General features: G+C 42.9%; 1 protein-coding gene across 26 annotated transcripts in view; it reads left to right on the top strand.

Moving 5' to 3' along the window:
* Window positions 1-12,039: 12,039 nt before the first annotated feature.
* Window positions 12,040-14,545, top strand: part of TCF4 (transcription factor 4) — a 324,983-nt gene continuing 322,477 nt past the window's right edge. For 4 of the 26 annotated variants that reach the window (XM_065598775.1, XM_065598770.1, XM_065598769.1 and 1 more), the window contains exon 1: window positions 12,123-12,778. Coding sequence is in view for 10 of the 26 variants with exons in the window: in XM_042850662.2 (XP_042706596.1) it covers window positions 13,773-13,833 (61 nt within the window). In the remaining 16 variants the exon portion in view is untranslated. Of the gene's footprint in view, window positions 12,779-13,358; window positions 13,479-13,558; window positions 13,611-13,677; window positions 13,834-14,325; window positions 14,451-14,545 lie in introns of those variants that run through there. The other 22 variants (XM_065598774.1, XM_065598773.1, XM_042850657.2 and 19 more) reach the window with 15 other exon arrangements.

Below are 14,545 nucleotides of genomic sequence, written 5' to 3'. Positions count from 1 at the left end.
AAGTTAATGTTCTTCCCTTTGGACTAGTTCATAATCTGGACATTTGCCTGAATTCAATGGTTATAAAAACTTGGAATTTGTATGCTTTGCAGATTGTGGGTGAAGCTGTGTGCTCTGTGCTTTAGAAAGGCATATTCTTGATTGCAAAGTTTTACATTGTTAAAGGCACTGCTGCAAATGCTATTCCATTTTTGTCCTACAATCTGTGTTTACAGCTTAGTATTATGCAAGAACTTGCACAGGATAATTTGGATGTAGAATAGAAGAGGGTAGCCAACATATCATTCAGAGACACCGTGATTTATTTAACAGTGATGGTGTTCTGTCCACAGGATATGTGTACTCTCTGTAGTTCGGTTCAACACCAAGCCCTTTGCACTGCTTCCATGTTGTGTAACTCCTGCACTTGTGGACTAGATCTGAGCAGAACTGCAGTGCATAAAAGATAATGGTTTCATTTGGGAGGGCAAAGGGCCATCAGATTGAAACTCACCAATGGCAACATTCGACTGTGCACAGATTTTAGGATACTTAATAAATATGTGAACTATGTGCCGTTTCAATTGCCTAACTTCGAAGAGGTGGGATGCCAGGTAAATGGATCCTGGATTTTCTCCCTGTTGGATTATTAATCTGGTTATTGGCAAATACCTGTGGCTGAAAGTTTGCAGTTATTATTGACTTCCAGCATGCCATTTGGGAGATATTGTAATCAAAGACTCCCTTTTAGTTTGGTTTCTGCTCCTGAGGTATTTCAGAGAGTAGTCTCTTAGTTCCTTGATAATATCCATGGTCCATGTTGCTATTTGGATGACATTCTCATCTTTCCTAACACCTTTCCTGGGCATAATTGCATTCTGGACCAGGTGCTAACCCAACTCCAACAAGCTGACACAAAGTTGAATTGCAGACATGTGCAGTTTTGAAAAGATGCTGTAACATTTCTAGGGCATTCTCTGTCAGTTGATGGTGTGAATTCTTGGTGATGGTGTTTGCCATTGTATGCTTCAGAGTCTACTTAGTTGGAAGACATTTTACATTAGAAACTGATCATTTGCCTATTTTGGGCCTCTATCATAAAGCCACTCAGCTGCTGAGTGTAAGACTGCAGCGGTGGATTATTCAGTGACAGCAGTATGACTTTAATTTGGTATATATCAAAGGAAGACATAATTTACTTGCTGATGCTCTTTTGAGAAATTCTGCTGGGTTGGTGCCCTCGTATCCAGAAATGGCAGAGTACACAATATACTTTTTACTGAAAGATACGTCAATTGACTTAGGCCAGACCAATGATGTTATTCCTTGAGATGCTGAACTGTGCAAGATGATACGTGCTGTACAAGTGTATTGGACGCACCAAGTTATTTAGAGAACTTTGTTTACATTGTACAAAATTCATTCTGAGCTCATGGTGAAGACATGTGCTACTCCACATATCTTATGCAGAGGAGCCCAGGTGATCATTACAGCAGTGTTGTGACAATCCTGGAGGTGGCTCATAAAGGACATTTGGGAGTTATGAAGATGAAGGAACTTCTGCGTAGTTATGCTTGGTGTCCAAGGTTGCACTCAGACATTAAGCGTCATGTGAAGGCATGCTTAGCCTGTACAGTGCATAGAATTACTGCTCCTCCAGCCTCTTTGAAACCAGTAGTCGTAGACAGACCATGGTAGAGAATTGCAGTGGATATTACTGAGCCCTCAACTTCACTGCATGGCTACACACTGTTGACAATTATAGACTATTACTCACATTACCCCTTTGCATTCATAATTTCACAAAGCACCTCAAAGGAGCTCATTTCTTGTCTAATTACTTTATTTGCAATGTTTGGCCTACCACAGACCCTCATTTCAGATAATGGGACACCTTTTTTATCAAGAGATTTTGAAGGCTTTCTGACAAAGTACATTATAAAAGTACAGTACATTATAAATCTGATGTGTACCATCCACAAAGAAATAGGATAGCGGAACAATTGCATAGGACTCTGAAAAAATTATGTACCTTCTATACTGGAGGAATGTCACAATGTACCCTTCCATATTACATTGAGTCATGGTTTATGTGGCATTCAGAATACACCTCCTGAAAGTACTGCAGAAACCTTTTTCTACCACCTCTTCAGCTGACGTATGAGGAACATGTTGTCTATGCTGATGGAAAAGGTTCATTCCACCCCTTTGCCATCCTCAAAGTAGACTGATGTGACTAGGAAATATGCAACTTTTACCCATGCAAGACTCCATGTGTTCTATCCTAGACAAGCAGTATATGTTAGACAAGGTCTGGAAGTGTTTTCAGTACTTGTGGTGTGGTCCTGCAGGCTGCAGGGTATGAAGCATGTTGAGTGTGTTTACTACATAGAAAATGTGTTGTTAACCAGCAAGATATATTGCCTACTGAAAGGGGAACAGATAGAGAAGATGACACCTTTTCTGTGTATGATGATGTCATATGGCCAGTTGGAGAATTTGCACTACAGCAATCCACCCACAAGCTGAATCAGAGATATAACTTACAATCCTGGGATCACCTGTGCCTCCAACAAGGTACTGCTGAACTTTTGGGGAAAAGAGAAGGAAACTGTGATGACTGGTGTGTGTGTGGCCTTCCTGCTGATTGCTTCCCATTCCTGTTTGTTTCCTGGTTCCTGTTCCCTGAAATCATACTTCCTTAGTTCTTGTGTCTCGGCGCACATAGCGTTGGGTATGCGCAGTTACTCATGGCCTGCTGCTACATATCTGCCATTTGGACTGTTATTAGGTTTTGTTCAGACTGTCACTGAGTTAACTGGTTCACGGTTATTACATGTTTTGATTTGACCACCTACATGAGTTTTGGTTTAATTTCCTTGTGCTTTGCCACTGATGTTCTGGGGTAGATCACAGCATAACACAGTATTAGGCAACGTAAATATAGGTGTCACTACCAGCTCCCTCAAGAATAATTACTTTCAGAAATTGTTATTAGTGTTTTGCAATACCTGGCCTTTACTCTACTTTATTTTAAGTATAATATGTCCATGTTTGTCTTCCTATTTCTGTGATAATTTCCCATCTAATATTCTTATATCTCTTTTCTCTAGACTTCTTTGCTGACCACTTGGTAACTAAATCATGTTTACAAATTCACTAGGGGTTAAATATTTATAAAAGATGAGTGCGACACACAAGCTTCTGGTACATTTCCAGCTCTAAAACAGTAAATAAGCACTAAAAATCCAATGCAAAATGGCAGCAGTTGTTAGAAAACAGATCCCATATTCAGTGCCAAAAATATCCAGCTTTTCCATAAATTAGAGGAACTCAGTAATTAAACTATACCTACACCGCGAAGCCCTCATCCAGGTAAATGACTATTAACATTCATTTGGTGGTTTCAGGCTAGTTCCTTCATAAATGAATCATAAGATTCATTCAGAGAAGACCAATGCCCCAATCATCAACCCCGGCTCAGGTAATGGACCTGTTTCTCTGCACATCCACAGGTGTTGTGTGATGAATCTGATGATCAGCAAATTCCATACTTCTCTCCCTCCATTCTCAGAGGGTTTCAGCTCAGCAGGAGGAGAAAGAGTGCCCTCTTTCCAGTGCCCTCTAACAGTGCCGTCTTCTGGCCAACCAGGTAAGGTAAGGCAGGTGAAGATCCTGTCTATCTCAGCAAGGGAGATGGCTCTCTGGGGATCTAGCAGCAGGAGAAGGCATTTCTAAGAACAACTGCAGGAGCAGTAGGATACAGGCCTGCTCAGAACCTGTTGGGGCCTTGTAGTCAGAGAACGAAGTCAAGAAGTTTCTGGGAGGGGTGACAGTCCAGATTCAAGCAGGGGGAATCTGAGAAGAAGATAAAGTTCGGAGGCAGGTGGGCTATCTGGTACATGAGGAATTGAATCAGCTGCTCTTTCCTGACACAAATGATTGATACAGGATATGACCACTTGTGCGGCACGCCCTGTACAATTGCTTATGCTCACTTATGAAGAGTTTTTACCCCTTTCTTCCTTCACCTGACCAGGTTAAATTGTGGGAGTGTGGCCTTTTCTGGGACTCAAGGGCAACTGGTCAGTGAGGAGGGTGCCTGACCTAAATCATGACACCAGATCTGGGAGTAAGGACACATGTGAATTGGTCTCTGGTAATGTTTTGTGAGTATATAGTTAAATGTGTAATATTTATGTGGTTTAGAATGATGAGATTGAGTTTCTTTCCTTTGTTCCAACCAGTCCTTGGTTAATTAAATCAATTTCCATTGCCTAGATCATATTTATAATCAAACAGAGGTGTCTCACCTCTCCAAATTGCTTTCAGAACAGCCAAGCATTTTGTGACCTTGGAGCACTATGAGTATAGCTACTTCAAGCTTTGGTGACCGGCTCACTTTCCCTATGTTAGAGCCTGATCCAAACCCCATTGGATATGGTCACAGACAGGCTCAGAAAATGCCAGGAAAAAAGCACTAGAAGGTGCCGCCACCCAACCAACAAGCAACACAGTGCTGATGTGACGAGCATGAAAAGCTGCATCCAATCAACTGACAGTCCCAAATAGCAAACCAATGGACTTTATGCAAGATATATATATTCATACACAAAAAGCTATGTTAAAAGAACATTGCAAAGTCAAGCAATGAAATATTAGAAAATTCCCCCTTGTGCATGTGCATTATGACATAATCTTTAAGTAGATGACCACTTGCTATTTTGTTCTGCAGGATTTCTGCTTTATTCAGTGCACAGGATGGCTGGTGCTCACTGAATGAGCAGCTATTAAACATTTGTTTTAACTAGGGCTGTCAATTAATCGCAGTTAACTCACGCGATTAACTCAAAAAAATTAATCGCGATTAATCGCACTTATAACAATAGAATACCAATTGAAACTCATTAAATATTTTTGGATACTTTTATACATTTTCAATATTGATTTCAATTACAACACAGAATACAAAGTGCACAGTGCTCACTTTATATTATTATTTTTATTACAAATATTTGCACTGTAAAAATGATAAACAAAAGAAATAGTATTTTTCAATTCACCTCATACAAGTACTGAAGTGCAATCTCTTTATCGTGACTTTTTTGGTTACATAACTGCACTCAAAAACAAAACAGTGTAAAACTTTAGAGTCTACAAGTCCACTCAGTCTTACTTCTTATTCTGCCAATCACAAAGACAAACAAGTTGATTGATGGGAGATACTACTGCTTGCTTCTTATTTACAATGTCACCTGAAAGTGAGAACAGGTGTTCGCATGGCACTTTTGTAGCTGGTGTTGCAAGGTATTTACATGCCGGATATGCTAAACATTCGTATGCCCCTTCCATTCTTTGGCCATCATTCCAGAGGACATGCTTCCATGCTGATGATGCTCGTTAAAAAAAAAAAAGCATTCATTAAATTTGTGACTGTACTCCTTGGGGGGAGAATTGTATATCTCCTGCTCTGTTTTACCCGCATTCTGCCATATATTCATGTTCAAGCAGTCTCAGATGATGACCCAGCACATGTTCGTTTTAAGAACATTTTCACAGCAGATTTGACAAAATGCAAAGAAGGTACTGATGTGAGATTTCTAGAAATAGCTACAGCACTCAACCCAAGGTCTAAGAATCTGAAGTGCCATCCAAAATCTGAGCAGGACGAGGTGAAGAGCATGTTTTTAGAAGTCTTAAAAGAGCAACACTCTGATGCAGAAACTACAAAACGCAAACCACCGTAAAAGAAAATCAACCTTTAGTGCACCTGGTATGTAAATATCTTGCAACACCAGCTACAACAGTGCCATGCGAACGCCTTTTCACACTTTCAGGTGGCATTGTAAACAAGAAGCAGGCAGCATTATCTCCTGCAAATTGTAACCAACCTTGTTTGTCTGCGTGATTGGCTGACCAAGAAGTAGTACTGAGTGGACTTGTTTTATTTTTGAATGCAGTTTTTTTTACATAATTCTACATTTGTAAGTTCAACTTTCATGATAAAGGGATTGCACTACAGTACTTGTATGAGGTGAATTTGAAATATACAATTATTCTGTTTTTTACAATACAAATATTTGTAATAAAAATAAATATAAAGTGAGCACTGCACACTTCGTGTTCTGTGTTGTAACTGAAATTAATATATTTGAAAATGTAGTAAACATCCAAAAATATTTAAAATAAATTGTATTCTATTGTTGTTTAACAGCGCGATTAATCGCGATTAATTTTTTTTAATCGCTTGACAGTCCTAGTTTTAACCTCATTGTTCAGCGCTTGGCCCCAGACCTTATTGGCTGCATGCTATTCAAAACCTGTTCTGAATACAGAATTATTACTTTCCTTATAGGCTGTCTATGGGGCTCATCACTATGGTATCTGACATTAATAGATTTATTTTCACAATAACTGTGATGGAATCTTCAAAGATTTTAGCTGCACAGTTCTAAAAAATCTCTACTGAGCATGTGTGAACTGAGATTCTTCAAAGGCTTGCAACTTGGTCAAATTTGGATGGATTTTCACAGGAATAGAAAAAGACACATCCCTGGCATAAAAGCTACTCCCTTACCAAATTTCAGATCCCTGCAGCATGGGGTGCTAGAGCTTCTCAAGAAATTGTAAGAATATTTGTAAAATGGAAAACAATTTTTTCCCCTTAACCTCATTCTCAGAAATGACCAAACCATTCTGGTTGAAAATTAAAAAAAAAAAGTCAAAAACAAACAGCCTGAGACAGACACTCAGCATGGAAAGTGTCAATCCAAATAGTAAAGCTTGGTAAAGTTATCACCAACTGAAAATAGGGTCTAATAATGGGACGTGTCAGGCAACCTTAATAATAGGTGGTGCTGTGCTGCCAGTTCCACGTATAATACAGTTTGGGTGGGACTGAATCATTACCCCGGCACTCACACCCTCCCACACATATGACAGCAGAGTACAGAATATTATGACAGCCAGTACATACATGCAATTCCCCCCATACAACTCTTGTGTGGGAGTTGGAGATTGTATCTATTTAGACTATAAACTTTCCAATCTAGATCTAAGGTGGTGTGAAGGGGTTGACTCACTGCTGGCATCTCCTTGGGACCGGGCATGGCATGGCCTGGCAGCTCTCTCTCCGTCGAGGTCTGCTGCCACTGGTTGCTCCACATCTGTGGTGGTCTGCCTCTTCCTGTGACTTGGCCTTTTTGCAAGGTTACTTCAGTCTCTCCCCTTCCAAAAAGCAAGGGAGGTAAACGCAAATAAATTGAGTTAGCAAGAGAGAGGAAGGAATGACCCCCTCCCAGGATGTATCGAGATCAGGTCCTCCATTCCCTCAGGCAGGGAACTTCAGGCAGTTGTAGTAATGGAAGTTCCTGCTTTATCTTTGCCATTTCTTTAGGACTGAGGGTTGAAGGTCTGTTCTCTTCCCTGCTGTGCCCACAAATGAGCTTTTCTGCTTCACTTTAAACTCCTCCTTCCACCTATGCATGTCTTGTAGGTGTGGTGAAGTGGGGCTGGCTGAGTCCTTAATCCCTTGTTGTCCAGTGTGGGGTTTGTATACCCCATCATCAAACACCTGCCCTCTCAAGATGGCACCTGTGGAACCAGCAGATTGTTCCCCCCTCTCACTTTTTCCTCTCTCTGCTGAATTTGGAAGTCATACAGCTGGAGGGCAGGTACCAGCACATAAACTGTTGTGTCCTTCATGGCATTTAACCAACTTTAAGATGGCATGATCAGTGACAAATTTGAATGGATTTCCCAGGAGGTAATATTGTAGAGAGTCCACTGCTCATTTCATGGCAAGTCCTTCCTTTTCTATCACTGAATATGCCTGCTGCCGAGGGAACAGATTGTGGCTCAAATACAGTACAGGACGTTCCTCTGCATTTGTTTCCTGAGACAACACTGTGCCTAGTCCAGAGGTTCTCACAACATTTTTTTGGTGGCCTGAGACTGTGGCCACCAACTCTTGCTGGTGGCTGCTCAGACAAACCCGTCTCTCTGTCCATACCGCCCGTGGCCTGGAGAAGTTGCTGGCCAGCTAGCCCCCTACAGAGTCCCAGGCTCCCATGCTCTGGCCAGGCGGGAGCAGGAGAGCTGCCCAGAGGAGCACCACGGCAACCCAGTGCTGCAACTGCCTCCGCTGACATGAACTGCCTCCTGCACCATGCACACCGGCACCATGTGTCTCTGGAGGTGCTGCCTGGAGCCCCTGAGGAGGCTGCATGGTGCAAGGCACTGATCCCTGCCAAGGTGACACATCTCACTGCCCTTGCTAACAGCTATTTAGGAGCAATAGCTGGGCACTGGAGGGAGAGGCTCCTCCTCCCCCCTCCTCCCCAATCTCCACCCATGCTTTGCAGGCTGTCGTGGCTGCAAAAAAATCCACTGGTGGCTGCCTGCAGCCATGGTGGCCACATTTGAGAAATCCTGGCCTAGTCCTACTTCTGAGGCATTGGTTTGTAAAATGAACTCTTTTGAGAAGCTGGGACTGAACAGGACAGGCTCTTGACACATATGGTCAACTTCTCAAAGGCCTTTTCTCAGGACTTGGACCAGTGAACCTTCTTGGGGCTGCTGTCCTTAATTAGGTCTGTGAGGGGGCTGCTGTCATCCAAAACCCTGGCACAAACCAGCAGTAGTAGCCTGTGAGCCCAAAAACCTTCCGACTTGTTTCTTCATGGCTTGGCGTCGGCATGCTTTGAGGGTCTGGACTTGTCCAGGAGGGGCCGAACTTGACTCTTTCCCAAAGTATATCCCAAGTAGGTGATCTCCTCCGACACCCCAAACCCCTCATCCCCGGCCCCACCCAGAGCCTGCACCCCTAGCTGGAATTCTCATCCTCCTCCCACATCCGAACCCCCTGTCCCAGCCCAGTGAAAGTGAGTGAGGGTGAGGGAGAACGAGCAACGGAGGGAGGGGGGATGGAGTGAGTGAGGCAGGGCCTTGGAAAACGGGCGGGGCAGGGCCTCGTGGAAGGGGCCTTGAGGGCAGGGTGGGGGTGTTTGGTTTTGTCCCATTAAAAAGTTGGCAACCCTATCCAGCCCCCGAAATGGGGTCTGTACTGGTCTCATCAGGTAAGATGCCAACAGGGTGGCCACTGGTCAGGTGGCCAATGGGCTTCCATCACTACTCACTCAGATGGTATCAGAAAAGCCTCCAGATCATCTTCAGGGCCCATCTTTGTGAATTTCACTTGCATGGGCAGGGCTACCGGGCCCAGGCCTACAGCCCCTGAAGGGGAAGCCCCGGGGAGACACTGAGGCTGCATCAAGGCCACTACCTGTTGGACCAGTCTTTGCTGCTGTCCCTGCTGCTGTGCCCCTAAGTCCTGGACCAGGTCTTGCTGCTGGGCAGCCTGTTGCTGCTGCTGATTCTCAGTCATCAATTTGAGAAGACATTCTAGGTCCATGTTGTCTGTCCTACCAATTCACATCTCTAGCTTGAGGGTGTTTGACCATCTGGGTCAGCCACTTCTCCCCCTTCTCTAGGGATGGGAAGGATACTCACATTCTCCACCAGTTGTTAAGGGGTCGACTCATTGCTGCCACCTCCTCATGGACGGGAGTGACGTGGCAGCTCTTTCTCAATGGGGTCCCTGCTTCTGGGGTAGTCCATAAACAAAAAGTAAGGTGAGTTAACACAAATAAATTGACAAAAAGAACAGGAGTACTTGTGGCACCTTAAAGACTAACAAATTTATTAGAGCAATAGCTTTCGTGGGCTACAGCCCACTTCTTCGGATGCATATAGAAATTTGTTAGTCTCTAAGGTGCCACAAGTACTCCTGTTCTTTTTTCAGATACAGACTAACACGGCTGCTATTCTGAAACAAATAAATTGAGTTAGTAAGAGAGAGCAAGGAATGACTCCTTCTCAGGGTATATCAGAATAAGGGAGGGACCTTCAGGCTGTTGTTGTTGGGGAAGTTCTTGCCTTCCCTCAGCCTTTTCCTCAGAACTGAGGGCTGTTCCCTTCTCTGATCTGCCCGCAAGGGAGCTGTTCTGCTTCTCTTTTAACTCCTTCTCCCACTGTGCATATCTTGCAGCTGTGGTGGGTGAGAGCAGTATTTGTTAATATATTCTAGCACTGATTGCTGCAGAGAAAACTTTAAAAACTTGAACTGAATGCAAACCGATGTGCTGAGTCTGCAGACAGCATGAAACAATAGCTTGGAGGTGTGAACTACCCCATATATCTCAATGGGTTGTTGACTCAGGAACCTACAGATGACAAATTATGTCAACACTGTTAACTGTTTCATTTCTTATCATGTTAACAAAAGCATCCAACTAATATTCTTATTGCACAATCCCAAACCACCTCCCATATCTTCTAAGGTGTCAATATATCCTGCTTGCACCCTGACAGCCTCTGTGGTTATGAATTGTCCATACAAAATTCTGTGGCAGATTGAAAGCTGAAAAAGTGTGGACAATATAAAATAAATTGAATGAAATATCAAAATAAATATCACAGGGGCGACTATGCTGATTGTGTTAGTCATGTTCATATTTAATTAAAAAAATCCTCATTTTTTTTAACTTGAAGCTGTTATAGAATTCCCAGTCCACCAAATCAGTGTACCCCAGAAATGCAAAAGTTTTGCTGGAAGAATTAGCTTCAGTTTGTCACAGACTACGTGGGTCCCTTGTGTATATTACAGTCATTTTTATATTTTATTATATTTTCCTGTTGTTAGGTGTATAGTTTGTTTTATTTGTTCACATTTTCCCACATGTAGCATATTTATTACATCTTTTTAATACTATTGATGTTGTGGTTATTGCAAGATATTTTAAAATATTTTAAAAATTAATAATAAAAACATACATATATTAAAAATAGATTAGATCTGTACAGATCTGGCATACATTGGGTATTTGTCATATCCCTGATAATTATATTAGCTTCTCTCTTCTGAAACATTGATGTGATGTGGTCAACATAACTATGGGGGTGAGAAGTGGAGTGTGTGTGTGTGTCAGGAAATTTAGTTATCTTACATAACATACATACTGTATTGCAATACCTAAATGCAAAAGGCAGAGATTATGCCACTGAAGCCTTAAGCAAATGCAAAACTAGGGATTGGAGCACCCCTTATTTCATGATGGATTATAATATAGAAGGGACTCCTCAAGGCCTTGCGGCCTTTAACAAATGGTGTTGTTGTGGCAGTTTTATGAGCTCCTCTTTATCTGTTGAAAGGGAGCCACATATGATCTCAAGAAAGGTCAGCAGACGCACCTCCCAGCTGGAGATGGGTTGCCATCCTAATGAATATTATAAACACGTGTTTTCTGTTTCTTTTTCCATAGTTCTTTTTTATACAGGGAATGAATGCCATCCAAACTAGGGTTCACCAAGCACCATCCTGTCCTCAGTCTAATCCCTGCTAACACATAATTAGTTTAACTAAGAAATAATAATGGACTTTCCTCTGAGTTCCCCTGTGTGTGTTGTCGTTTTTTTTTATATCTGCCTTTTAAACTGTAAGCTCTTTGGAGCAGGGACTTTCTTATTTTTGTGCCTTGCACAGTGCTGAGAAAATTGTTGGCACCAAACAAATAAAAATAATAATAGAGGTCAAAAGTAAATGTCACATTATGTTCATGTTGCATCAAAACTTCGAAATACGGTAAGACCGCAACATTGCATCTTCACCACACAGCTCCCAAGAGTGCTTTGGGGACATATACACATCTCACAAACACTCCTCTGTGACAAAGGGTCACAATATTGTTCGGAAAAATTAAACTAAGGTGCCCCTGGATATACTAGAGCAGGTGACAAAACCTGCAACCCAGTTCTAGCCTGGTCAATCATTCCAGCTGCTCCAAAATGTTAAGCACCACTAGCTGGTGCCCATCAGCAGGACTCTTCAGTTCCTATTTGCCTGTCTCTTTCACAGGGACCCAGGACTTGAAGCCCATGTCCTCACTAGCTTCCTGTTTCTATTGCATTGGGATGGGTGGGGATGAATGGGAGGTTCCACTTATCCTGACCAGAAACCATCCTCCACTTTCCTCTTCCTCCTCCTCCCACCTAGACTGAGCTGACTCCATCTTGGTCGACTCTCTAGCCTGTCTGTTTATCACTCTCTCCATGCCTTCCCCTCTCCCTCCTCCCCTCCTCCTCTCGTCATTGTCCGTAATAGACGACGCGGCGGCAGCAAGCAACAACGTGCAGCAGCGGCGGTGGCGGCGGCGGCGGCAGCAGCAAGCAGTCGTTCTCTTTATAAACCCCGCTGTATTGCCCGGATGTGAATGGATTACAATGTATCTTTCAGGGAAACATATTATTACCAATGTCTCCATGGGGGAGTCAATGATGATGATGAGGAGAGATCTGTAAACTTGGAACAAGTTTAAGACTTAAAAAACAAAAAAACAAAAACCGAGGAAGGACAGAGGGAACACATCCCACCACCACCAAGATTTGTAATAGTTTGTGAATAACCATGTGTTTATAAAAACTAAAGAGGGAAAAGTTACTTGGATTTTTTTGGCTGGCTTTTATTTTTGTTCAGTTTGGGTGGGGAGATTTTGTGACACTTGTTTCGTGGTGGTGAATCCAAAAAACAAAAACAAAGCCAGGTGTAGAGTTCGTTTAAATCGGTGAATAACCCTGGACCAGGACTGAGAACCAGTCAAAGTACTTTTTTGTTTGTTTGTTTGTTTTTGGTTTTGGGGGTCAAACCTATGTGAGCTAATAACGCACTTTCGCAGAAGATTTCTCTCTTTAAAATAGATATATATTTCCTTGGACTATTGTGAACATATTTGTGGCCATTAAGGTAAAGTTACAATTTGCTGTTAGAGTAACTTGTGTGATTTTTTTTTAAATGGTTGATCCCGCTGTGTTATTTTTTTTAAAAGTACAACTTATGCAATGTGTAAATGCAAACTGAAAATACACTGGAATAGTGCATATATGGAGGGTAGCTATGTATGAACTTATATTGTTCAACGATCAATCTACTGAACTTCGTGCTTTGTTTTCTGCTGGAAAATGAAGTCAGGGTTGAGGTTTTGGAGTATATGGGGCCTGTAGCAGCAAAAATTGAACTAAACGTATAATATGCTTTAGGGTGGAGTGGGAAGGGTCCGCTGGCATGATCCCCAGAAACTTGAGTGTAAAACAAATCAAATGGTTGATTTTTGCCCCCCAAAATTTGCAGCAATACTCTCTGTAAATTGAAACCCAGCATGTGAAATGTAGCGTTAGGTACAAAAAAAATCACAACCCAACCAAAACAATTTAAAAAGATAACCTGGATAATACGGGGGGGGGGGGAATATTGTTCTTCTTGGCAAAGTCTTTCAATCACGTGTGTATTTGCAGCCTGGTATAAACTTGCTTTGCCATGTGTATGTGTGTGAGCGGAAGAAATTTAAAGTATAATCAATTTAAAAGTGCTTCGGACGGGGAGGAAATCGGCAACAATTTGACTGGGATTTCAGGCTGCATGAGCTGCGGGTATGGAGGAAAATGAGGTGCCCGCTTGCGTTTTTTCTTTCTGGAGGTGTTACTGTGAAAGCAAATCCCAGAGCCAGGGGAACGTGCTCTTTCTGCTGCTGCTGCTTTGTCCCCTTCCCTTTGCTGAACTTGCAGTCCGGCTTGTTTTGGTTTGTTTGCGGGTTTTTTTTTCTTTTCTTTCTTCTCCTTCCCTCCCTCTCGCTTTCTCCTAAGGCAGAAAGAGTTTGGTTCGGAGTCGGAGCTCTGCCGTGTCTCTCTTGCTCTTTAGTGGCGGTAGCGGTGTGTGTTTGGTGAATGCCGTGATTATAGCAATGAAACCCAGAGCTCGGTACTGTTCTTGGAAGGGGAGTCCCTTCTCTCCTCTCTCGGGCGGTAGGTACCGGAGCTAGGCTAGGGTCGATCGGTGGCCGGCCGGTGGTCATGGTGGAGCTAAGATCGGATCTGTGGGCTCGGACAGGAGCTGTGGAGGGGGCTTGCTCACCACGCGGCTTTTTATTTTTGAATGTATTTATTGATTTGCCTCCACGGGGGCTGCGAGCTCTGTATGGAGCGAGTCTCCCTATGCCCTCCCTCCCCCCGGGCCCGTTGCCCACTTTAAAGGAACTGATGACTTTGCAAAGGGGCCTGGGGTGCTTTGATTATTATTTTTTGTAACCATCCTCTCTTTCATAGATGAGGGATTTGGTCTAATTGTCAAAGCCTGAATTCGCCCCCCACCCCATCCCCTTCCACTCCACCCCCAACTCTGGTTTCCCTTTGCACCCGGCGGCTCTTCACTCTAAAGACTTTGTGTCTTTTTAAAAAAAAATCCTTACACGCTGCTTTACATGGAAGGAGGAAAAGGAAAGAAAGTTGGGAGCGGATGGCTGTAGTTTCTTCTCTGCGATTCTCATTCATTCCTCGCTGAACCTCCTGTTGCATAAATGATGCGCTGAGAGCGTGGCTCTATTTTTTTTTTGGATTTGGGTTTAGAGTGTGGATGTTACCAGGTTTCGATCGTCTCTTTGGAAATACAATATCGCCTTTTTTGTTGTTGTTTTTGCTGCCCCTCCATCTTTTTTCCCTCCCTTCTTCTCAACTCCCC

The sequence above is a fragment of the Chrysemys picta genome, chromosome 6, assembly GCF_011386835.1.
Source record: "Chrysemys picta bellii isolate R12L10 chromosome 6, ASM1138683v2, whole genome shotgun sequence".
Classification (NCBI taxonomy): domain Eukaryota; kingdom Metazoa; phylum Chordata; order Testudines; family Emydidae; genus Chrysemys; species Chrysemys picta.
Note: the sequence above shows the minus strand (reverse complement) of the source record. Positions and strands in the feature narration are given on the sequence as shown.